Genomic DNA, 27,195 nt, shown 5'->3' with positions numbered 1-27,195 from the left:
CAGGGTAAGGTGAGGAGTAATGAGAGAGTTTTTCCCTAAAGCCCCTGTTTTCACGGTGCAGAAAAATGCACAAGGTCATATTTTACCCCCAGAGCCTAGCATGGTGCTCAGCACATTGTGGTTGCTCAGGAAATACCTGTCGAGTGATTTACTGTCATCCTGAGTTGCGTGAGAAACCCGACAGTGCAGCACGACTGGAAGACAAGCTGGCTTGCCAGTCTGCCTGGTAGACGCCGCCTCTCTCCAGTGCACTGAAGTTTGGCAGGCTGTCTTTCAGTTTGCCATTTTTTGTTTGCATTGATGCAATCCAGATGCTTCTGACCCTCGGGGATGTCACAGAGTCAGGTATCACTAGAACAGCTCTGTTCCTTAGTAACCATCCTGGGAGTGGTGGTTTCTTGCACAAAGACCAAGCTAATTCTTTCCCATTGAGGCTGGCAACCTGTCCACACCTGCTGAGCAGAGTCTGGCTGCAGCTGAGACAAAGTGGTTTATCTTGCTTGTCCGATCATCCTTCTTATACATTTTGGATATGATTCAAATCTGCATTATAAAGAAAAAATCTGCTCCTAAAACAGACTTGTGTGAGCATGCACGGTATGAAAGAGTTCTGGTCTCTCCTCTGCTTTTTCTGTGTGACCCCGTGAGCCTCTGTTTTCTCAGTGCATTGAAGGGGATTGGCCGAAATGAATACTGAGATTATCACGTGCAATAGATGTTACTGACCAGGTGCTGTATCCTGGTTTCACTAGTCTAAAGATTGTATCCTCAGTTTTTACCCAGTATTTGCCACCAAATATATTTGCCATAGAGGTTTATTGAATTGGATTGCATTAGCTTCTGTTCTCTCTCTCCTTCTCCTCCTCCTCACTCTCTTTTCCTCCCCACTCCCCCTCACTCTCTCTTTCCCCCTTGCCCTCTCTCTTCTCAATTCTTAACTGGTGTCTGCCACCAAATACATGTGCCATACAGATTTACTGAATTGGGTTGCATTAGCTTCTGTTCTCTCTTTCCCTCTCCTCTCCCCTCTCTCTCTGTCTCTCTGTCTCTCTGTCTCTGTCTCTGTCTGTCTTGTCTCTCTGTCTCTCTCTCTCACACACACACACGCACACTCACACAGTAAAATAGTGCCCATTGATGGTGTCATTCATTTTCTTTGTTTAATTAATTTTTAGCAAATGTTAAAGATATGTGATACATCAGACTTGATTTCTTTCTTTCAGAGACGGTAAGAAGCTTTAAGCTCCTGAAGTGCAGAGGTTAAAAGAATTAGGAGGCCTCAGAGGAGAAAGTGGGCTGTGATGCTAGTCACGGACATAGGATTGGAGAGTCTGGACACAAGTTCAAAACACGGTCATTCTGGGTTCCCAAGGAGCTCACAGTCCTATAAGAATGAAAGAGATGCAAACAGATTACTTTAGCAAAAAATTTTGGGTTCGTGTGATGGAGTCCAAAGGAATGACATATGCATTGAGTTTCCTTCTTTTCACAATTTGTTTGACATTTAGTAAACATGCCTGTTACCAGGTTTTATTTTTTCACTTTACTTGGCTAGAGTTTCAGTGCTTGATAATTGAGGTATCTTTCCCATTAATGATAGTAATAATAACAGTAATATTTATAATATCAACTAGGTATTGAAATCTTCATGTCAGGCACTGGGTTAAGTACTTTACATGCAATATTCTACCATCCCATTAGATAAGATTAGCTTCATTTTACAGATGAGAGAACTGAGGCTCAGAAAGGCCCAGAGTAATGTAAGTAAAGTAAGAGGTTGCTAGTTATAAGACTAATAAGAGGCAGAGCCAGGATTAAACACCCATGTTCTTAACCCAGGTGGATTAGGGTCTGTTGGTTGCAGATGAACCAATGGAGTGAAGAGGGACAAGGGCCGCTGACAAGGAGTAAAGAGGGACGGAAGCCGCTGAAGAAGTGGGTCTTATAACAGGATAAACCCAGTAGATTCAAAGTTCTCGCCTAATTTTTAATTGACTAGTATTTTTTTTTTTTTAACTAGTGATGAGTTTGGAATGTTTACTCTGTATTCCGTTTGGGGACGATCCAGCTTCCTGTTCCCAAAAGTTTACAGTATCACAGAGGACATGAAGTATGTATGGCCGCAAGCATCTGAGATACAAGAGCCACCAAAGACTTAGAAACCAAACGCTGCAAAGCTTTGTGTTACCTCTGCCTTCAGGGGATGTGTAGAGGAGAGCCAGGAAAGTTTTAGGGGGTGTGGAAGTTCTCATTAGGCAGATGCATGGAGGAAGCAGTGATGGGAGAAGATGTATGGGTGGGGAGGCCAGGGCCAAATGTACAGCTTAGAGTATAATTAAAAATCAAACACTCATGAAACCTCTACCCAGGTCAAGAAAAAGACCTGTGTCAGCCACTCCAGAAGCCAGCGCCACATGTCCTGTCACAGCGCCCAACCCATCATCACTGCTCTTGTGTTTCTTCTTGTTTGATCACCTGAGTGTGCATCCCTAGACACTAGAGTTTAATCTCATTTGTTTGTTGTATCATTTTCTTATTTGATATGTATTTTTACCTACTTTTAATCTACAAGTTCCCTTGCATCCTTTTCTTTTCCTTATAATTTTTCTGTTGAAGAACGCAGATTGTTTGACCTGTAGAGTTGCCCAAGGTCTAGGTTTTGCTGATTGCATCCCCATGATGCAGTTCATCGTGTCCCTCTGTCCTCTGTATTTCTTGTGAATTGGCAGCTGGATCCAGAGGTCTGATCAGACTCAGGCCTGATCCCTGGGACTGATTTGACCAAACAGTAGTGACTGAGTAGAACTTGAGCAGGAGGTTGGACTGTGAAGGCATTTTAAGGCCAGATTGGAAAGTACCTTGAATGCTAGTGAGCTTGGGCTATGGTCTAGTCATTGTGTGTGTGTGTGTAGGTGTCAGGGGGTGGGGGAGGCTCGAGGGGGCCAGCTTTGTAGGTTTTTGAGCCAAGGAACATCATTTTCATAGGTATCCTTTCCAGCCACATAACTATGTAGGAGTGACTCTATATGTCATAATGTTAAAACAGCAAACTAATGAGTGTGAAATCTTGAAATAATATGCAGATGATTGGATGTCATTTTCTATAGTACTATATTATAAGGTTGCTAAGAATTTCCTATAAATGCTTTGTAAGTGAAACTATGTAATAAGGAATGGTATGTTCTTAGTATAAACGCTATGGTGAGTAGCATAAGTATTACCAGAATAAGTCTAGGAAGAAACACAAATCTTAAGAAGTGTAAAAGGAAGCAATCTAAGTAAAAGGAAGAAACCAAAGAAGGTTGTCTGTTGAGAGGGAGAATTGTACTTACTTTGCTCAAAGAAATTTAAAAAAACACTCAGTATTTCCCAAATGGCTTATTGAAAACTGCCTCCACCAGTAGAATTTAAATAAGTATCACAAGTACTGTTTCTTAGAGTCTTGAAGAACTTCTTGGCCTCATTTTTCACCTTGTGTTGCTTCTAAAAAGTAAGGCCAGTTTATAATAATTATAGCTAACATGTACATGGCACTTACTTTGGGTCAGGTATTATTTTTAACATTTTCTATGTTAACGAACTAATCCTCACAACAACCCATTAAGGTGGACATTATTACTCTCCCCATTTTATAGATCAAGAAATTGAGGCACAGAGAGGGTATATTACTTGTCTAGGTTTACACAGGTAGTAAGTGGCGGAATGGATAAAAACTCAGGTAGTATTATGACTCTGCTACATGGCCTCTCAACTTGACGTCACATGGTAGCTGGGGCCAGTGGCCCAGGTGTTTCCTTCATAGGAGGCTACATATCTGTTTTCACATATTCAGAAATATCTATTCTTTCATTTCACTAGGATTTGGGTCTGAGCCCCGGCCCTACTTGTACATCACAGTTGAATGACCCGGCCCCGGACCCCTCTCCTCTCTTCTTTGAGCCTCAGTTTATTCACCTCTGCTGTGGACGTGACAATAATACCTCCTTTATAGAGTATTCCCAAGGCAAAATGAGATCAAGTACAGGAGAATGTGTTAAAGGAGTAAAATACTATGTTTGGGTTATAATTTTAATAATATTTATTATTATCTGTATCTTGAGGAATTTGTGAAACAAGCTTTGTTATATTTTAAATGCTTAGATTCTTAGGATAAGGAAATGGACTTTCTAACTTGAAGAATTAAGTTACCTGGTGGCATGGAGGGGAAGTTTTTAAATGAGTATATTAAGGCTTTCTTGTTTTAAAAGTTTAATTGAAGCCACTGTGACAGCTCTTCCAGGAAGGCAAAAGCAACTAAATCTTCAGTTTTGATGATCGTTTTCCCCTTACCTGGGCATCACTGTCATTAATAGTGGGAACCCCGACCTTGTAGGCAAGAGCCATGGAGCACTAACCGCTTGGAAAGTTAATTTAGTTGTCTCAAAAGAGGCCACGTTTACTTTCAGTTCCAGTATGGGCCCATTTAACTTTACCTTTTTACTGGGTAACACCCAGTAACTAACCCCCAAGCCTGGTCAGATTTGTGTATGTCAACTTTTGACGGTAAGGGGTATTAAATTTGAGTTAGGTGAGTTTGGGAAAAGCAATATGTATTCATTTATTCAGTTCCATATTTATTGAATGTTGTTTCACTGTCTATGGTGTTTGTTTCTGAGAGTTTAATGGTCATTAGTATGGTTCTCTTGAATGTAGTATGTCAATTTTGTTTGGCTGATTTTAAGATTTTCTCTTTTCTTTCTCCTTGACTTTAATGTGCCTCAGTGTGATTTTCTTTGTATTTATTCCTGCTTGGGATTTACCAAACTTCCTTAATCTGTAAATTTATTTCTTTCACCAAATTTGGTAAATGTTTTTGGCCATTATTTCTTCAAACATTTTTTTTCTGTCTTATTTTCTCGCTAGCCTGTCCTCTTGAGACCAAATTACATGAATGTTAATTCTTTTGATGTTGTTGCTCACTGAGGCTCTCTTCATTTTTTTAGAAATTTTTCTTCCCCTTTATTCTTCAGGTTGGATCATTTCTATTGATGTGTCTTCAAGTTCACTGGCTCTTTTTGTCATTGACATTTGATATTATTTTTTCTTTTTTTCTGCTGAGATTTTCTATTTTTTCATCAAAAAACATTTTCTTTTACACCCTTGGACATGTTATAATAGTTTTAAAATCCTTGTCAACATCTCAGGATGAGTCTCCACTGATAGCTGTTTCTCTTCACATTTTTCTGTTTTTAGGTGACATTGTGATTGATATGTTGTAGAGACTGGATTCATTTATGTTCATTTTTTTGTGTGTGTATATGTCGTTTTTCAAGCAGGCAGTTAACTTGGCTGGACTCATACTCAAACTCTCTGTTTCCTGTGATGGGCAGCGACAGAAATCTCTGTCAAGCCATTTTAGTACCATATGAGTTGCCTTGGAGCATACCCCATGCCTGCATGATTCAAGGGTCAGCATATGCAGAATTTAGCATTCCCCCTGTGTGGCTCTCTCCTTTCCAGGATTTCCTACTTCACTTTTTTGCTGTCATGATTGCCATGAAACCTTTTCTGTGGTTCTTCAAGCCAGTAAGTGTGTGGATTTTCTCTCTGAGTTTTAGTCATCCAACTTGGCATGGACTGGGTCTGCCTTAGGTAAAAACAGTGACATTCCTTTGTCCCAAATATTGATTCCTTTTCAGTTTCCGCTTGCTTTTGGTTGTTCTTCAGGCAGGTTTTTTTTTAATTTTTATTTTTTTTTTTATGTTTTGTTTGGAATTATAATCATTATCTGTGGGGTGGCTGATCTAATAGGAGCAGCACCTCTAGTACTGAAAGCCAGAAGTTGCAATCCTGGATAATTTTTATTTCGTTTCTCATTTTGTAGTTCCTACAATTCCTTGCAGTTTCTTCCCAGGGTTGCTGGGGATACACTTCTTCTAGTCTCCTTTAAACAGATGGTATAGCTCTTTGAGGCTCTAGGTTTTTTGTAGGAGTCTCGCTTCCAGGGCCCTGCCTCCCATAGTCCTGGGAACATGTTGGCTCACAGTCACATGGGGACAGAAATGTATTCACAGACACTTTATCCAAGATAAAAACACTTTGGGCCTCTTCAGCTTTAGTTCCAGTATATCCATCTGACTTTAATTTGTTCCTTAATTCTTGGAAACTAAAAGCTTTCTTTCGTTATTATTATTATTATTTTTTTGGTTTTTACATGTGGCATCAGAGGGTTATGATACTTAGCTGGATTTCACAAAGATATACAGTATTGTCTTTAATGCTAGTGAAGAATATAGTCTTTATCATATTTATACTTTTCAGCTTTGAAATTTTGATTCTGTTTTGGGCATTAAATGGAACATAAACTTTATTATTATTTTTGTTGCTGCGGCCTCTGCTTTTATCCTTCACTAAGTATTTTCCAAAAACAATTACAATTTATTTGGCAGTTCTGTGCTTGTAGTGGAAAAGAGGCACTTATGTTAGCTTAATCCATTTTGTTTCCAGACATTTGTAGCAGTGTTTTTTTCTGTAGTGGGCAGCACCAGACTATTCCCATAATGCAACTCTGGCTGTTACTTCTTGTACTCAGCAGGGGTCTGAGTTCTGTTACGGATGCATGGACTTTGGACAGAGGTCTTGTAGCTCTTAGAATAGCTAAGGGCATAGGAGCAACTAGCATTATTTCATCATCTACTATAGCCCAAGCTCTATGCCACTCACTTTATATCATTTAATTTTTACCCTTGCTTATTTTAATAGTATTACCTCCATTTTATACATTAGGAAACTGAGACTTAAGAGCTGTAAATAACATGTTTCAGCATAAGGAGAGTCAGAATTCAGGCTTTGTAACTTAAAATCACATACCTTCTGTGGTACTCTGCTGCCTTAACAAATATTTTGCAATTACGTACATGGGCAAAAAAATGAGACTTTGCTATGTTTACCAGCAGTCGTGACAAAATTTGAGAGCTCATTAGCACTGGAGAATGTCTGGAGGAGTTTATACATGTGTTTGCCAGTTTCATTCTTTTCATAGGTGAAATTCATGGATTATCATTGAAGATGTTTTCTATGTTGCCTAAACTTACTAATGGAGGTTGTTTACCCATTCCCTTGGAGGGAAGTGAAAAAGGGAATCAGAACTTAAACAGAAAGAATTTTAATGATGAACAGAGTCTAGATGAGGGAATGTAGCTTCTACTAGCTAAAGCTAAATGGGACTGCCATCATAAGATGCAAATATCAGCTTTAAGAAAAAGGAGCAACAATAGTAGAAATTATATTAAAACCCTTGAATTAATACCTATAGCTTTGTGATCAACATGTGTTCTTATCAAAAGCAACATTGTGTTCAATAAAAAAATCTTTCATATTTGAAGCCAGTGAAAGAAGGTTTTTCTTTAGAGTCATTTTAATAGAGATTAACTCTATTCTGGAAAAAATATTTATTTTGTTCATATATTGCTCACCCACTTAATCATTGGTGGTCTAAGTTTCCCTTAGTGAGAAAAAATGTTTATATCGCTTTACTTAGCATAATTTGTCATCCAGAATAAAGTGAAGAGAGACGGGGATGCATGCAAGGTGGTGCATCACTAGGCTGGCCATAGCATCATAAAATTTAGCCAGTTGCTTGGACACCTTCCAGATTGACTGTGTGGTACCAGTGTGTTCAGTACAGTCAGGTGAGGAGGAGAAGGGAGAGGAATACATATGCCAGCTCCTTAACACCCCATTCTCACAGGTTGTATGGCTGGGTTCTCCGTACCCTCTTCCACCGCACCCCTCTCCCCGACCTCAACTCCCAAGAAAGCCAGCTTCCAAGTCCTGGTTGGCATATCCTCTGAATTCACAAGTAACCCTAAAATTTATATGGAATCATAAAAGACCGTGAATAGCCATGGCAATCTTGAGAACAAAGAACAAAGTTAGAGGTATCACACTGCCTGATATCAAACTATACTACAAGGCTACAGTAATCAAAACAGCATGGTACTGGCATGAAAACAGATACATTGATCAATGGAACAGTATAGAGAGACCAGAAATAAATCCATGCCTATACGCTCACTTAATATATGACAAAGGAGGTAAGAATATACAATGGGTTAAAGACAGTCTCTTCAGTAAATGGTTTTGGGAAAACGGGACAGATACATGCAAAAAGAAAAAAAAAAAAGAAGACCTCCTCCTTAAACCATATACAAGAATAGACTCAAAATGGATTATCAATTAAAGACTTAAATGTAAGACCTGAAACCATAAAACTTCTAAAAGAAAATATAGGCAGTAAACTCTCTGATATTGCTAACAGTAATTTCGTTTTGGATATATCTCCCTGGGCAAGAGAAACAAAAGAAAAAATAAACAAAGGTAACAACATCAAACTAAAAAGTTTTTAGACAGCAAAGTAAACCATCAACAAAACAAAAAGACAACAGACTGACTGGGAGACAATATTCACTAATGATACATCTGATAAGAGGTTAATATCCATAATATAGAAAGAGCTCATACAACTCAACAACAACAAAAACAATCCAGTTAAAAAAATGGTCAGAAGACCTGAACAGATACTTCTCCAAAGAGGAAATACAGATGGCCAATAGACATATGAAAAGATACTCAAGGTCACTAATCATCAGAGAAATGAAAATTAAAACTACAATGAGATATCACCTGACACCTGTCAGAATGGCTATCATCAATAAATCAAAGAACGAGTGTTGGTGAGGATGTGGAAAAAAAGGAACCCTCGTACATTGTTGATGGGATTTCAAATTGGTACAGCCGCTATGGAAAACAGTCTGGAGGTTTCTCAAAAAATTAAAAATGGATATACCTTTTGACCCAGCAAGTGCACTTCTGGGCATTTATCCAAAGAAAACCAAAATAATAATTCATAAAGATCCATGCACCCCAATATTCATGGCAGCACAATTTACAATAGCCAAGATATGTAAGCATCCTAAATGCTCATCAACAGACGATTGGATAAAGAAGTTATGGTTCATCTATACAGTGAAATACTACTCAGCCATTAAAAAAAATGAAATCCTACCATTTGCAATGACATGGATGGAGCTAGAGGTTATTATGCTGAGTGAAATAAGTCAGACAGAGAAAGATAAATACCACATGATTTCACTTATATGTGGAATCTAAGGAACAAAAAGAAACTAATCAAAATAAACTGAGATGTAGAGGACAATTTGGTGACAGGGGAGGTGGGGTTGAGAGGCTGGGAGAATGGGGTGGAGGGTTAAAGAAGTACAAATTGGTAGTGGATAGATGGTCACGGGAATGGAGAGCACGGCATAGGAAATGCAGTTAGCATTAATATATTGGCTAGGTGGAAAACCATAGGAGAGAAGGAGCAATTAGGGGCATTGTTTTATAACCTATATATATATGTCTAACCAATGTACTATGTATTTGAAACTAAAATTAAAAAAAAAAAAAAAAGCCTAGGATGAGCCAGGCCTCTGTGGGGTCTGGCCAGAGGTGGTTCGAAGCTGGGTGCTGGAGCCACAGTAGCTCCTGCTGAGCCGTGTTATGGAGGCTGTGCCCAAGCCCTGCCCTCAGCCAGGAGGAAGCCAAGGGGGCAGGTAGTATTAGGAGAAAACGTGAGAGTGGCAGTGACAGGGATCTCCACTGAACCAGTGGCAGAGGCCAGGGAGGCAGGCGGGATGGAGCTCTCTGGGTGGCCTACTCACTGAGACCAGCCCCGCCACTCACTGCTGGGCAGCCTCGGGAAGCTGCTGTGGCTCAATGTCCTTGATTCTAAATGATTTGTCATGAGGATTGTCATGAGAAGTGATATATGTAATGTGGGTTTAGTGACTAGACCAGAGTAGGTACTCAATAAATAACAGTATTTTCCTATCCACTAGACCAGAGTAGGTACTCAATAAATAACAGTATTTTCCATACTTGAAATAGACATCAATTTCCCTTAACACTTGGATTTGCCTCTGGAAATAAAACATCTGTTTGAATTCAAAGATATGACTGAGACGAACTAGAAGAAGCTGGTTATTACTGCACAGAGAGTAATATTTAACTCTAAGACACATCCAAGGAAATGACTAAGAAAGCTTATGGTAGAGAACAAAGACCAACCAAGGAGGTCAGAAAGGATTTAAGGAAGATCATGAGAATTGAGAAATGATTTCTTGCTAGAAATTGCTTTATGTAATTGTAGATTTTTGTTTTTAGCTAGGGAAAAGAAAGAACATGGTTTCAATTCCTGTTCTGGGGACATGGAGAGTCCAGGTTATTTAGCACCATCATCTTCAGTCTCGACACCACAGGGAGAAAAGCAGTGTCAGTGTTTGGCCAAATGGAGGCTTTGACAGGAAACCAGGAAAGAAGGATAAGAAGTGGGAGTTGCCTGGGCTCTAGGGGCTTTAAGATCAGATTAGATGTGAAGCCCAGAGGGAGGGTAGTGTTTGTAAATCAAACTACTACTTCTTGGAACCGTATAGCAAGTCTACACTGTTTCCATTTTATAGAGGGGAGGCTGAAACCCTGGAGGCTGTTAGTTGTCCAGCTTACACTGATAATAAAGATAGAAGAATCTAGGTCATCTGACCTTTCCCCTACATCATTGACATTTTATTCTCTGTCTAAGGCTCACGGTAAGCCCTCCATTGATGTTTGTGGAACTGATGTTCTTTTTAGAACATTCAAAGATCTAAGTAAACATCAAGAGTCATTTTTTCAGTGTGTTATTTTTCTCAAAATATATAATCTGGAATGTAAAATATGATACTATCATTTACTTTATTCAAAGTCAGCTAAACTCAAAAGTATTTATGCAAGGCTCACTGTGTCACTAGAGACGGAGTTCAGAACTTGATTCCACATTTATGATTTTTGCATTTCAGGCATCAAGTCAGTTCTGTATAAATCATTACTGTATAATATGTTTTGAGAGGTTATGTAGTATGGATCCGCCGATTAATTTCATCATAATGGAAAATGGGAAAACAAGAAATCCCCACAACTCAGCTTGGGTTTAAATGATCTAGTTATAATTCATTTCACATTTATACATGAAGATATGATTTTTGATTTAGAAATCCATTGCATTTGTATCTCTTGGTAAGCACAAATAACATTTAAAAGACTTGGAGGATCTTTGCATGTTATTATTTAGAAAAGGAAGCAAGAAGTAAGTCAGTTATTTTCACAGAACGAATGTTGAATCTTGGTGTTGTTCTTTTTTGAATTTTTTATTCTAGAGTATGTAAAATGAGTAGTAAAAGTCTCCTAGTGTCCATCTGTCCTGCCACCCCCGGTTCCACCTCTGGCTAGTTAAATAACTGAACTTTGGAGTCAGGTCAACCAGGGGCTGGTCCAGCTCTAAAGCATCCCAGCTGAGTAGCCCTGGGCAAGTTGCCCACCCTCTCTAAGCTTCTCATCTTAAAAAGGGAAGTGAGAATGAGACCCAACCCCGAAGGTTGTTGTGAGGATTCGATGAGATCATGCAATTAATCTTTTTGAATAGTGCCTGGCATATAGTTCATACTCAGCCAATATTAGCTAATGCTAATATTTATTTTCATATTAAATAGTTGTAGTTGATAATATTATTATTGTGTTTTGGCTAAGGCAATGTTTGTGTATGTACTATCTGGAAAGAAAAATATCTGCTCCCTTTGATGTCCTACATTGCAGTCGTTTTGAAAATTAAGATCAGAAGACAACTCTAGATTTCTCTGATTTCACCACAGAATAACGAGGTAATTAAGTGTTCCCTGAAAACATTTTAAATTCTAGTATTCAGCACCAGAAAGAAAAAAAAAAGCCTATTTACTTCCTGAATACAGATACAAACAGAGATAAAACACAGCTGCTATTATCGCCCCATGGGCACCATCTCTACTTGGTACCAAAAGAGATAATGATCTTGCAGTATAATTTTCTAAGGAGGTAACAAAATCAATTACATTATCCCAAGTGTAAACACTGAAGCCCTTATCTTGTTGCTGGTTAAGATAGGCTGTAACTGTGGCAGCTGCTCACCCACATTATAGATTATTTTAGATGAAAAAAACATGGGCTAATTCATGAAGATCTGACAGTATAGGAGTATAGATGGCCTTAGAGCTTGATATTTAAGAATGAGACCAGCAATACAATTGTCGAATGAACTATCAACACAAAGTGACCGTGGACACAAGTGAAGGCAGTGATGGACAAATAATTTGGATCATTTTCCATTATTAAATGGTAAAGTCTTCACAAAAGCAGGAACAAATCTACAAAACCTCTAGGTTCACTAAAATTCCATGTAATCTTATAAAATATTATGAACCATAAAAATAAAAGGCCAGGAAGAAATTTAGGAGGCTGTAGGGATATATTGTTTCCATAATTGTTATGATTGTGGGGCCAGTAGGATCTTTTCCAAGGTGGTGATTAAAGTAGAGAAAATCTTTTTATGGAATTTAAACTTCATATAAAAGGTTAATTTATAGACATTCAAGCTTATAACATAAAATCAATAGTTATGATCCTCTATAAGCGGGTTCATGAGATTTCACAGCCAGACAAATCTGCTTTATAAACTCAATCCGGACACAAGTTGAGTGATTTTGGACAAGTTACTTAACTAAATCTTTCAGAATAATCGTAAATTCCAGGTAGGATTACTGTGAGTATTAAATAAAATAACTGTGCTAAAATTGTACTTAGCATGTAGAAAACACTTGAGGATAAATAAGACTTGTTTCTTTTCTAATTTTTCACATATTTATATGTTTCTTATATCTCCATCTGAAATAGGATATTTATTTTAGCTTGATCCAGTGACTCTGTACTATTTATTTCAATTGCAATATGTAGATTACTCTGGTTTCTGTATATCTTAAATTTAACATTCATTTTTAAAATTAACACTCTGTCCAAAGGGGAAGTCATTTGGAGTAACTCTTGTTTTCTTTTGCTAAGCTCAGAAACTTGGCAGAGTTAACCTAAGACTGTTTAATCAATAGAAAATACTTAAAGACTTTCAAATCCACAAGTAGCAATGATATGATGTAATTTCTTCTTTGTTTTTCCTTGTCTCATTTCCTCTAAAAGTTTTTCATTACCTTATATTTTAAATAAAGCAAAAACTGGCTCATGGTTGGCATCTAGTAAGTGTTTGTTGAATTGAGAGGGAAGAAAATAAATATTTTAATTGTGACTAGAGGCAACAGCTCCTCAATGGAGGCCAAACAGACTTTGACTAAATTACTCAGGTTAGAGAACATTCTCCCACCTGCTTCTTATATTCATATGAAAACTACTTGAATAAATTTCTTGGGATAGGAGAAGGGTTACATTAATTACATTGTAAAGGGAGGCTAAACAATTTATAGCATATTTTATCTACAGTTAGGGTTTTAGTGTTAAAAGCACCAAAGAGATGAAATGGCTCAACCTCCTTAATTTATAGAGGAGGAAACCAAGTCCCCAATTGTTTAAATGGCTTTATCCTGTGGTGCTGAGCTGCGACAGAAATTCATTCCCTGTTTTTTTACATTTGAGTCAGCTCCTTACCTCAGAGCACTTGTTTTACTAAAACTTCCATCCATTCTAGGAGCACTTATATATCTACAAGAAAATATACAGGAAAATAAAGACTAAAGTTGAGAATATCAGCTTTTGGATCAGAGAGATCTGGTTTCAAATCCCTTCTCCATCACTTACTACCTATGTGACCTTGGCCACGTTGTCCAAAGTATTTGTCAAGTTAACCTAATCTATCCGTGCCTCAATTTTCTTATCTATAAAGAAGGGATGGCAAATTCTTGTCCTCTTCAAAGTAGAAATTATAAAACTTCATATATTTCTTATTGATGATAAATGTAATAATGTATTTAAAAGATTATCACCAAACCAGGTGCATACTAAGTGATCAGTACATGTTAATTGTTATTACAATATAAATTAGAAGTGGGAAGGAAAGTTGAAGGGAAGTGAGGTAGGCGAGGATAGTCCTATATTTTGTTAACAGTAGGCCACAAATTTGGCTCTAAGCTTCCTTTCAACAAACACAGAGAAAGAAACATGACTGATTACGTAGCTCACAGAGAACATAGTTGTCTGGCCAAACCAGAACCACCCTCTTCTACCCTCATCTTTGAATTTCCACACAAGATCTCTTTCTATTAAACATAGCAGTGTATGTTTTACAGGCTTGTTGTGTTTAAGGGTTGTTCAAGTTTGCCTGACTGTCTCTTAGTATTTTCTACAGAGCCTCTTCCCTACCCCCAGCTTTTTGATAGCACCCGTAGGAGAGAATCCAGCTAAGTGTCTTCCACTTAGCATATGCCATTCTCAGGAAGGCCAAAACCTTGGAGGTGGCCAGGGATGAATTTTGAGTTATGTAGCTTCTTTACTTCACCCACATCAGGCATTCTTTAATCACAGGGACCAGCCTTATCTTTACATGTTCACTCATTGTATCTTACAGTGAGTGAATAATGGATGCTCAGTAAATGTTTATGATTTGCAGTAATAAATGAACAAGTATGAAGGAGTTGCTAGTGTGAAAGCCCTCCTGTTTTAGGGCCTGGTTGTAACAGAAGGATTATTTCAGGCAATACGAATTTTTTTAATCAAACTCCTATGATAGCGCTCAGGGCTTAATCTGAGTATTTTAAATGAAAAATAAAATCTATATGAACTCTTCTTCCCTGGGTACTGATGTGCAACGACTTGTGTTATTAAATGTCAGAATGAAATAGAACCAGTTTTCTTAAAAAAAGAGAGAAGTATAATTCTAGCACCTCTGGTATCCTTCGGAATGGGTATACTAATCAATTACCTTTCAAGACACGTACATTATTATAACTCCTGTAAAGTCATGGTCAAAATCTCTTATCTCAAAAAGATAGTATACCTCTGTCACCTACAGAGGAAAAGTAGAAAGATTATGCTACCATAAAAATATTTTTAAATCTGCACATTGAAATTATATAAAAGGACTTAAATTTTCTTTAGATAATATTTAAAATTGCTTATTTTATATATTTTCCTTTCCGTGTATCTATTAAAAATAAGAATCAATTTGTTTTCTCTGAATAATCATTCCTAAACCAATCTTCCTTGAGATTCTCCTCACCCAAGTTAATAAAATTGAATGAGAGATATATTAACATTATTCAACGTGTTGTTTTTTTTCCTTGCTTGTTTACAATTAAGTATCTTCAGTTTAATTTACAAGCTGGGAATTCTTTAAATGTTAAACAAGAAAATAAATTGAGAGGTTGTTTGAGATAACTGAGGCTCACATAGACTAGCTGACTTGTTTCCATAAGCTATATTTAAGCCTGGATTCAAATTTAGAATAGGATTTTATTTGACCAAGACAATAAGTCCTCGTAACCCTTTTCTCCTTTCCCAGCCCCGTTGCTTTTACTCTGTCCGAAGCCAACATGTCACTGAAAAATGAGCCAAATGTAAATACCTCTGCACTGAAGAAAATCGCTGCTGATATGAGTAATTTGATAGAACACCTGGACACTCGGGAGCTCCACTTTGAGGGAGAGGAGTTGGAATGTGATGTGTCTCCTGGCGATCCCAAGATACAGGAAGGTAAAGACTGATGGTCTTAGTGAGGAGGGGAGAGTTTATCAGGGTTGCTTGGCAGAGCACAGATTTGAAACAACCAACAAATGATTGATGTTTCTTTGCTGATGTCATTACACTGGGTTCAGACTGTTTCATGAACTGTTTTCTTGTCGCATGTTATGATTCTTAAAAAAGATGCCTATAAAGGGCGTTATACTAATACCATATATTCTTGCAATAACTTTACTTATTTATTTTTTAGTGTATATTCCTTTCTCTGCTATTTATAAGACTCAAGGATTTAAGGAGCCTAATATACAGACGTACCTCTCTGGCTATCCCATAAAAGCCCAAGTTCTGGAAGTGGAGCGTTTCACGTCTACGACAAGGGTCAGCACATTTATGGACTCACTTCGTGTTAGTTAATATATACGAATTAACACACAGACTTCCGTTTTCCTTCCTCCTAGCTATGCCTATGTTTTAAGCTTTTTGTTTGTTTTTTTGTTGCTGTTGTTTATCACTTCCAAGCTCCCATCACTTCTCCAGATTTTGCTTCCTTCACATTTAGTGTTTATTTTCATATGCCTCTTTCCCCATTCTGGAAAATACTTTTATAAAAAATCATTTAATGCAATTTAAAAGTTTAATAAATTGCAAAGTGGCTCTCCTAGTCCTGCTCTCTCCCCAGTTTTCTGTTCAATGTGGACTCCTGGGGCATAGCCATTCTACCTAGAATGCCAGATACAGGACAAGGACAAGTTTAGCTTTCCTAGTCCTTGTTTAATAAGAATTTAATGATGCTACCTGGCTCTTGAAAGAAAAAAAGCCAGAGTACTGGATTGGCTGGTACCATGACCCAAAAGTACTGCTGAGAGACTTCTGCTGGCATACTCCACCTCTCTGATTTGTTCCTGGCACCTGTCCTTTAGGCCCCATATTTTTCCCTTTGAGTGCTGAATGGCATTGGGAGTAAAATGCCTTCATCAAGCAAAGCTGCACCCTTTGAAATGAAGTGGACTAGGAGAAACGTTTGCTCTGTTTTTTCCTGGTTTTGCAGTTGACAGGTCTGATGGATAGGGAGTATTGCTGCAGGGTAGTGGACTTTGTCCCTTCAGGATAAGCTCTGGCCACCAGAGTAGGCCACCATTTTCTCCTGCCTCAGGGGAAGTTTAGTGTAACCTTTCTGCCTGGGCAGGCTTTGCCTTTCCTTCCTTCTTGTCTTTTGGAGGGTGGCATGTACTGCTTGGGTCCTGATGACTTTGCCTAGTGCTCTCTCCTGACCTGCCCTTGCATATGTTGACATCCATGTTGGTGTCCTGCCTTTCCTTTAGGCTCTTCCTATGTGTTGGGTCCATATCTCCCTGTATACCATTGAGCACCACCACCCAGAAATGTCTCTAAGATGACCTTTGCCTTATTCTGCCTACCAGCTTTTAGAGTGAGAGGTGATGACATGTCGGGGTTAAATGCACAGACTCCAGAGCCAGACTGCTGGTTTAAGTCTTGTCTTTACTTTGTGATCTCCTGCAAGTTACTTAACCTCTCTGTTTCTCATTTTCTTCATCTGAATAAATAGTGCCTACCTTATAGGTTTGTTATGAAGACTTAATAATAATAATACATAGTATTATACTTATATATTATATATTGTATTATATAAATATATACTGTATAATACTATATATGATTATTAGGTATCTCCTAAAGTTGTTAATGAAGATAAATATTTAAGCAACCAAACCATAGACTTCTCTTTGCATATACTCTTCTCTTAGTCAAGTGAGTTTGGTTTAGTTCTGTTTTAAATCAGTCTGGGTGAGAAAGCTAAGGGTCATCTTTATCTTACTTAGCGTTTCATTTACTAAAAAATGTGAACTAAATTCATGCAGTTTGAATGTGATTCCAGGTAAATAAAAAGAACCCCTTTTCTAATGACTGAATACATTCTATGTGCCAGCTCACGGCCGAGTACTTCTCTGTTCACTCTTGTGACAACCCCATGATACAGATGTCATCACCCGCCCTCCCAGGCTGGAGATCTTCCACTTGCCCCTCCAGCTCCTCTATGCACCCTGCTTCACCCTGGTCTTTGCCTTTGTCCTCTGGTAACACTTAGATGCTGGAGAGCCCAGATAGGACATTGGGATCACCTGGGCTGACTGTGTCCCTTGACCAAAGGTACCCCTCTTCCAGCCAAAGCAGCCCCTTTTGCATGGCTCTCTCCTTCCCATGCTAACTCTTGGTCCTGCCACTTGGCCTTTCAGGACTAGGGACACCTCCACAAGTCCCAGGTAAAGAGGACTCTCTTTGTGGTTTTCTTACCCTATCACACCTTCATAGGCAGTCCGTTTATTAAAACTCCTCAAATTGTTCCAATTCCCAAGAATTCCAGTAATTCTGCTGGGATGTTGTCTAACAGAAGTGACACTTGGCTGAGGCTTCACAGCCAGTATAGGCTGCACCACAGGGTTTCAAACTTTTACAGTCTTCAAAAAGGATGTGGCAACCTGTTTCCATTGTATCGCGTACTGCCTCACAATTGCTAAGAAAATTAGTTTACAAAATTTTGGATTTCTGTGTGAGGAATAAAACTTGGCATTTGCAATGTTTGGTAGCTATTCAGTTTTCTTAGACTGGGAAATATTCTAGGACATGTGGCAGCTTGCCCACGTTATGTAATTTTTCTTATTTATCTTAAATTAAGAATTGTTCACTTGAATGTACAGTTTCTGGCCATTCCAAGTTTTTCTGCATCTTTTTCTGTGAAATGATGCAAGATGGTGCCTATAATGTTAGCCAAGGTGAAAGATAGCATATAATATTGAACCCCAGAACTCAATTTCTTCAGCTTCTGGTTGTAGTAACTGTCATGAATCCTAACTAGGAACAAAGCAAGTGCTAGATTTGAATGTTTATCCACCATATGGTTGAATTCCAAAATTAAGAGCTCAAGTTATATTGACTCTTGTGCTCTTGTTTTATAAACTATATACACAGAGTGGTCATGATTTAGAATTTTGCAACATATGACAAACATTGGTAATGAATGGCAGCAGGCTAGGAATCACCCATGGAGTTGCTGATACCAGATCCTGGATAAGCCACCACCTCCAACACCTATGGTGCCTAAATCCTCCAGGTGGTCCAGAGTGCCCACTCCCCTGCTCCCCTCTCCCAGACACACCATGAGAGCTTCCTTCAGTACCTCTTATGCTTTATAAATATCTCTCTGTCTACTGACACCTTCTACTATGTCAAAACTCCCATCTCCCCAGTCTGTTAGCTCTTCTGCTTGAAATAATTCACTAGTCACCAAGATATATTGGCATTTTAATAAGGAATATTTATTTTTTTTGTTTTTTTTTTAATTTTTAAATTTTTATTTTTTTTTATTTCCGTTTTAAAATTTTTAAATGGAGATTCATTTTAGTTAAGTTGTTAGGGAGATATTTTGTGTGTAAAAGATCTTTTCCTCCTTTTCTCTAATAGCCTGTACCTGTACCTTCCAGGTCACTGGTGGTGCTTTAGGACAGGGCTATGTTGTAGACAAGGATGGGCTTGGAATGCATTTCAGAAGAAGATACAGTGTCATGTGTGAAGGGCAAGAAGTGGGCTGAGAGGGTGCTCTTGGAATCCATTTACTCCAGCTTCTCTTTCAGCCCATCCAACTGTCTTCTCACTGCTTATACTTTTGGAATCCTCTGTTGGTTCATTAGGGCCTTTACTCATTGTCTCCTTTACTTGGTTTTTGGTTTCAGGTGTGTATGCATGAGTGTGTGTGTGTGTGTGTGTGTGTGTGTGTGTGTGTGTGTATTTGGAGCAATGGGATTTGCAAGAGTTTGTCTTTGGTGTGATTCTGAGTTTGTCTTATGTGTATTATAAGGCGAACATTTGAGAGCATTATTCTGTAATCGATTGATTTTGAAAACATTTTTCTTAAGTACTGACACATAATAAAGTAGGCTAGATTTAAGGGTACGTCCATGTTACTTATTAGCTATTGTTCATTAAGAGATTTCAGAATTTTTGTTGTCATCTAAAACACTAACCGTTTTTATTTATCACTATAGGTACGAAGCATCAATCTTTACACTATTGAATTGACACATGGGGAATTTAAATGGCAAGTTAAAAGGAAATTCAAGCACTTTCAAGAATTTCACAGAGAGCTGCTCAAGTACAAAGCCTTTATCCGAATCCCCATTCCCACCAAAAGGTAACTGTTTCAGAATTAATTATAAGGTTATTTCAGTGTTCAAATTGGGTGGAAAGAGTATTTTATTCATATCATGGGTTAACTAGTCCATTGTTGGTGGATATTTTCTATTATATAGGCTCTTCTAACAATGAGCTATCTCGTGAAAGATACTACAGAGTCATGGCTCAAAATCTATTCTAATAATGTTTGCATTGTGTGTGTGTGTGTGTGCATGTGTATGTTTTAGACACACATTTAGAAGACAGAATGTCAAAGAAGAGCCTCGAGAGATGCCAAGCTTGCCCAGTTCTTCTGAAAACACGATAAGAGAAGAACAATTTTTTGGTAGAAGGGTAAGTCCTTCACTGTTCTGTTGTTCTGAACATCATTTGCAGTGCTGTAGAAACATGGTGTCTGCTGAGCGGTCAGGTGGGCCTGGCTGCAATTTCTCTCACCCACTGATCCTCACCTAGGCTGGTTTTGCTTCTCTGGAACTAGTTAGGCAGCCCCTTCTTTCCTGAGCCATTCTGACCCTGCATTTTTCTAGAAGAGGGAGAATGTCTCTATTAGGAGTCATATGATGAAGAAGCTGTCCTACCGGTAGGAACCTTTTTGAGCTCGTTGTGAGTCAAGATTGAACTCTTTCCTAATTGAGGGTTTTGAGATCCAGTCTTTTAAAATCCTGTATTTCTATATGTTTGCTTCAGAATTTTCAGTAGCTTGTCTTAAATATATGTAAAATCTCATTTCTCAACTATAGATGGGGCAGTTGGGGTCTGAAGGGTAAGACAGAGACACAGGCATGCACAACAATAGGACAGAAACTTCAGGAGGAGTGACGCTACTGCCTGCTAGGCTTCAGTAATACATTGCTACTTGGAGGCTAATTTTTTTTTTTTTTTTTTACTAGAAAATTAACAAATATCAGTTCTCTTTTGTAATGTGGAACTTCCATGTTCTGAAGAAGATGCTTGATTTCTACTTTGTTGTTGTCATCTTGTTTGAAATCTTTTTAGGGATCTGGAATACAAATTTTCAAAGATACCTAGATAAATAAAATTATACAGTTTGGAGTTACTTGTGTATATATGCACAAGTGCATATACTTTGGAGTATATACAGTTTGGAGTTACTTGTGTATATATGCACAAGTGCATATACTTTGGAGTATATACAGTTTGGAGTTACTTGTGTATATATGCACAAGTGCAGTTGAAAATGATACACTGTGTCTTTAACAGTTAGTGCTTCAGTGTGGATCATAGTCAGTAGTTGACATCCTCCCCTTACATGTTAACATATTTGAAATCAGGGTACAATTTAATAGAAAATCTTTTTTTACTTAACCTCCCTCCTTTCCCCGCTCCCTGAAAATCTATTTTAAAAATTGCAGTATATATTCTAGTAAATTCAGTGTTGGAAGTGAGGAAATTCAGTTTTTTGATAAAATTCACAAATGTTTTAAAACCACTTACTATAGCCAAGTCCCGTGCTAGTAACTATAGAATATACAGCTGGGCCCTTGTCAGCAGTTTATAAAAAACCCAAGTGTGTGAAAAATTAAATAGCAAGAAGAGATTTAAATAATGGTTCAAGGGAACTATGGAAATTACTTAACTCTATTCAGGATTCCTTGACCAGTGACAATATTAAAAAGTTGAATAACTTACAGAAGTTAAGATGGACTGATGATCACATTATCATCCTTAACTTTAGAATTTTTCTATAAGTGTGATATTATCTCTTATCTAAAATATTTGCATTGCAGAAACAGCTGGAAGATTACTTGACAAAATTACTAAAAATGCCCATGTATAGAAACTATCATGCAACAGTAAGTACTATTTAGTTATTTTAATTTTGAAGTAATTTATAAAAGCATAAATTGTCAGCTAAATTTTGGATCATTTTATTAACACAAGTGCTTATATCCACTTCAGCATAATTCCTTGCTTTAAAGTAAATGAAATGAATACAAAATTGATTTGACAGTAAGGATCTAAGTTATGGTGATGCTATTTTAAAAATAGGAAATATAACAATATGTTTATAACAATAGATTTAAATGAACTTGAAATGCTGCTACAGGCTAGACTGCCTAGAAATCAACCTCTTTTTTTTCTTCCTGCTTCCAGAATAATGTCCCAAAGCATTTCTAAGCCTGCAGAAAAAACATTAAGTAGGAAGTGCTGAAAACAGTTGAGCTGAGTTGAATACCCAAAGATTGTACAGATCATACTGCTATTGCCATCTGACTGGCTTGTGATGCTTATAAAAGGCCTGTCTTTTCATGTGAAAGTGAGACGCATGGGAAAAGCTAGGGAGAGAAGAAAGTCTTGGGCAATAAGAGGTGGTGGGGCTTTGAAGCCGCTGGGAGGCACGCAGAGGCACAAACAGGAGTGAGCGGGCTTCACAGAGGTTATCGGGAAACAATGAACTCTGCTCCTTTAGAGGCCCTTGAAGGTGCAGTGTTTTGAAAGGGTTAGGATTCAATTATTTAAATGTCCAGATATCTGAGAATGCACTGGATTATTATATTTTGTGTCTGTGTTTATATGAACTGTATAGCTGTAGGGTTGAATGTATGTATGTCGTGTCTGTGCAGAACTTAAAAGTAGGAGCAGTTGTGACTTGGCCTCCAGTTGAGAGAATGGTGTCACATAAATACTAAACAGAGAGAGGGAAGCCCTCTATGTATTTAGGAGAAGAAGCAGGAGCGCCTTGACTCTGGAGTATTTTGGTGACTTGCTGCTGCTCCCTTGCCACCTGCCCGCATATTATTTGCAGACTGGGGCATGCTCCAGCAGGTCCCACGCAAATGACCCAGGTTGACCATGGCCCACTTTCTGTAGCAGCTTACCCTGTGATGTTTGATGGACTTGAGGGAGCTTCTATGGTTTCATACCTGGAGGGGAGTTTTCTAGGGAAACCCAATATTTGGGTCCAACCAGGGGATCTCAAAAGAAGCACGATAGGAAGGATTTCTTCCCATTTAGGACTCAGCAATGTGCAACTTCGGAAGACCGTAACAAATAAGATATTACTGCTCTTATCACTAAAAATGCTGCTTCCTGTTGTGTTCTCTGAAATCAGATATGCTGTTTTCTTTAATAGGGAATTATTCAAATGTGTACTAGTACCGCTATGCAGTAATTTTCTATTTGTTTCACTTTTCTGCCTTCCTGTGACTTTACTTTTCCTATTTCTTTTGGCTCTAGAACAGTACTTTGTGAATTAGTCTTCTCTTTCTACATACATTACTACATTTTGGATTCTAATGTTGATTAAAGAATGTTTACATTTTAAAAAATGTTTATTTTAATTTCTTTTCCAATCATAAAAATCTTTCCAAAGTTGACCCATGTTGTATTTAGAAATTTCAGAATGTCTTCCAAATATTTCATAGTACTGGAATCTATGTTACTCCTAGTTTTTGATGGCTGCTTAAATTATTCCCAACAGTGGAACTCTCCAAAATGATTCAAGCATAGGATACAGTTTGATGTCTTAATTCTCTAACATTATTTTCCTTTCATACCAAATGTAATCTGGCCTAGAGACTAGATTTACAAGCCGCTGTCTCATTTATAAAATTAGGTTGGCTCTATGTATATCCTTTGATAATTGTGAGAAGTATTAAAACTCCTGTCTGTAAAAAGCATATTAAAAAGCAAAAGTTACTTTTATATAATCACATGTAATTGATTTGTATTTTTGTAAGTGTGAAACAGACTTATTGGAAAGTAATTTGGGTCCTTAGGCCAATAGGATCATGGCTCATAGGTCAAGGGATCACTAGAATCACGTCCCTAATTTCAATAAAATTTTAATGAAATTAGACACGGACAGCTTTTTCTTCCTACTTTTATATTGTTGTTGGTTGGTTTAGGAACTTCCTTTTCCTCCAAGAGTACGAAGACTTCCTTTGCTTTTATTCCTTTTTGTCTCCTTGAGGTTCTGAAAAGCAAGGTGTCCCAGTGTTTTAGTAGATTTAACATCAGATCGTTTCCTCAGAGATTATTGGTAATTCATTCTGTTTTCCTTACTCATTTGTCAAATGGGAATAAATGTATTTGGCCTCTTCTCAAGGCATAAACATATTTTTAAAAAAGAAATATTATTCAATTCTACGGTAACATATAAAATCTCAAACAGGATTTCTTTCGTGTTCTGAATTGTACCACTAGCTGGGCACTTACATTACTAACTGGAAAATGCTTGTTATCTTCCAGGGAACTTAAGGAGGAGTCATTAGAAACAATAAATGTACTTTTTTTCCTGACTGAAAATTCAAATCTAGAAATGGAACAAAATGCGTAATTTCCAAGAGAAGGGCCCTAAGCTGATAGGATGATATTGCTAACTTCAAGTAAATCATCTGACTCCTATAACTCAAATTCCTTATCTCCAAGATGGTAATTAACTTGAAATCTCCATCTTGGAGGTAAGGAACCTGAGGATAAACATCCCACAGATAAGTAACACTGAGTTCACCTCTCTCTTGCTTTATAAGATGAATAAATTTAGCTCGAGGGGAAGAGTGGGTAAAGATTAATAAAGATGCCAGCAGAGGAAAGCTGTACTGATTTAAACAACATCTGCAAATTAAGGGAAGTGTTGCCATTCTCATGATTGAGTCTTAGAGCTGGGAAAGTCCACAAGCCTTGGTCCAGCCTCTAGTTTTTCTCCACAGATTAGCTGTCTTTGTTTTCTTCAGAGCTGTGTTGTTTTATCTGCAAGGCAGCCTTTCCCAGAGTAGTTGAGCCCATCTCCTGTTCTTACTACAAAGGCACTGCCCAACTCCATATTCTTGTTTTCCTTGCTTCTGAGAAGTTCCCACTTGGCCACTTGCTTGAATTTTTGCTACCTCAGGAATTAAGGGGGTGCCTCTTCTGTTACAAAGATGAGCTAGGGAAGTGGTGTGTATGTGATTGCCAGGTAATTTCCAGGACTTATTGTTACCCCTAGGGCTTGTTGCTTGTTCCTTGGCATAGGAACTCTTTGCTTCTCTGTTTTCCTAACATTTAATTGTACTTTTTACAAGTCCTTTTGGGGGAAATAAAAAGGTATTCATTAGCACGTTATTTAAGAGATCAATAAGCCTTATGAAATATTGTCAGGCTAAATTAATCATTAAATTCTTATTGCTGAGAATCACTTGCCCAAACGGAGAATGGAATTCTTATCACTAAAGATGCACTGAAATGTCTGGACAATACAGTCTTTGTTACATTTCATATTGTATTATTTAGGTTTGCTTCTAAATTGACCTTGCCACATTTATTTTCAATCTGATAAATCTGTATTAGAACATTTATTGCCAGATATTTGTCGATTTCTCTAAAATAGGGCCAGGTTTTTCTTGAAATCTCTCTTTAGTCAAACTTTACTAAACCATTAGGATAATTTAAATTTATATTAATGCACAACTTAAAATTTTCTGCATTGCTAATATATACTTTTTTTTTAGTTTTTTTTTTTTTTTTTTAGGCGAGGCAACCCTTGATTGACCTCATAGATTGCAAGGACATTGTCCACTGACAATCCCTTATTTTTTTATTTTTTACGCCTACAGCACTTGCTCTTCCAAGGTGGTCTCCCATCCTAGTACTAACCAGGCCCGACCCTCTTAGCTTCCGAGATCAGACGGGATCAGGCTTGTTCAGGGTAGCATGGCCGTAGACTGTACTTTTTAATTTGCATGAAATTCTTTACACTTAGCAGTTTTGTTATGATGTTCTAAAGTTATGCTTTCTGAATTATTTCAAAAATTATTTCTGTTTTCAACTTTCTGATGATAAGAGCTATGTGAATATAAAATGTCCAGGTGTTAGATAAGTGGTTTCCTTGATATTTGCTTTTTATTTCCTAGTTTTCCATCCAATTGTTCTGTGACTTTGCATAAATTAGTCACACCTCTGTAGTTGTTTCTTCCAGTATAAAGTAGGGACAACATTTTCTCTTTGCTCCCTAGAGATAAAACGAGAGCTGTGGCTTAGGATTTTAAAACATTTTGGATTCTGTGGCTCAGAGTGCAGTGTCACTTCTAGTATGTGTTACTACATTTTCCCATTAGAAAGCATTTCCACAACCCAGATAAAAAAAAAAAACTGAATCACTATGTTTTATATAAGAAATGAAATGTAAAGACCCTGACTTTTAAAATCTTTTTAAAGAATTTAGTGTGAAGATATGTTTTATTTGGGATTTTAAAATCTTTTTGAAATTTGAATACTTCCTCAAATAATTCTAAGAAAGAAAAGCAAGCATTTAAAATTCACAAGGACTGACAGCTCTGAAGGATTTGTAGTTTTTTCTTATAAAGTTAATATTAAATATTTCCAGTCATGTAAAATTTAAAGGAAAACTGTCGTGTTTCATTATTATTAATTTCATTTACAAGCCTCTGAGATGTCACATGAACTAGGAAGTGGTCACCCTGTCTCTATAACTCTATAACTTCTCTCACATGTAACTGCTACGGTTCTTCCCGTAGGACTTTGTTGATGAAGAGTGTTTGCCATGTCTGTTTTCCTGATGCCAGGAGCAGATATTTATTGTCTTTGATTTTTCTAGTATGGCTATTATTGACATGGTCTAAGACCATTGGCAGATCCAGGCTTACTGTGGCTATTTAAAAAAATTCTGTAAATTGAGAGCAAAATAATGTCTAACTATACAAAACAATAGCTAACCTTTATAACAATTATAACTATAATTGTTTCAAAGTGCACATGAGGTAAAACTTCTGAATATGCTAAGAATTACATAATGTTTACTGGTTTTCCCTTCTGTGCCTCCGTGTTTTCATCGAGCCCTCACCTAGCTTAGAATAAAGTTGCTCAATTTGAGTAAGATAAATGTTGAATGACTTTTTGCTTTTGTAGCTTAGGTTTGAGGATACTGACTGGTCTGACATTTTCTGAATCTACCTCCTGCTAATTTTGTGATCTTGGGCAATTTACTTAACTTTTCTAAACCAGAAGTTGGTGAACTATGGCCCATGGATGTTTTTTTATGGTCCATGAGCTAAGAATAGTTTTTATATTTTTAAATATAGGAAAAAATCAAAAAAGAATAATATTTCATGACATAAAAATTATATTAACTTCATATTTTAATATAATTTAATAAAATTTAATGAATTTATAGTATATTTAATATAAAATATTGTATTAAATTCATAAAGTTTTTATGGAATACAGCTATGCTTATTAACTTATGTATTGTCTATGACTGCTTTCATGCTACAGTAGTTTAACTACATGGTTCACAAAGCCTGAAACATTTACTGTCTCTTTGCCTACCCCTGCTCTAAACCTCAGTTTCCTCTTTTGTACAGTATGAAAAATAGCACCTATTTCAGAGAAGTTTGAGATAATGCATGAAAAATGCTTAGTATAGAACAAACAGATATTAAGTACTCAGTAAATGTTAGCCAT

General features: G+C 37.3%; 1 protein-coding gene and 1 pseudogene across 6 annotated transcripts in view; one reads left to right on the top strand and one right to left on the bottom strand.

The window, feature by feature from the left end:
* PLD1 (phospholipase D1) overlaps positions 1-27,195 on the top strand; it is a 179,473-nt gene that overhangs the window by 53,352 nt on the left and 98,926 nt on the right. For 4 of the 6 annotated variants that reach the window (XM_039865033.1, XM_039865038.1, XM_039865034.1 and 1 more), the window contains exons 2-6: positions 15,386-15,576; positions 15,815-15,942; positions 19,626-19,771; positions 20,001-20,106; positions 21,522-21,587. In XM_039865033.1, the coding sequence (XP_039720967.1) occupies positions 15,417-15,576; positions 15,815-15,942; positions 19,626-19,771; positions 20,001-20,106; positions 21,522-21,587 (606 nt within the window). In that variant the 5' untranslated portion in view covers positions 15,386-15,416. Of the gene's footprint in view, positions 1-11,709; positions 11,733-15,385; positions 15,577-15,814; positions 15,943-19,625; positions 19,772-20,000; positions 20,107-21,521; positions 21,588-27,195 lie in introns of those variants that run through there. The other 2 variants (XM_039865036.1, XM_039865037.1) reach the window with 2 other exon arrangements.
* On the bottom strand, positions 25,320-25,437 carry LOC120604672 (uncharacterized; annotated as a pseudogene).

This window comes from Pteropus medius, unplaced genomic scaffold, assembly GCF_902729225.1.
Source record: "Pteropus medius unplaced genomic scaffold, Ma_sr-lr_union100, whole genome shotgun sequence".
Classification (NCBI taxonomy): domain Eukaryota; kingdom Metazoa; phylum Chordata; class Mammalia; order Chiroptera; family Pteropodidae; genus Pteropus; species Pteropus medius.
This window is presented reverse-complemented; position numbering and strand designations above follow the sequence as displayed.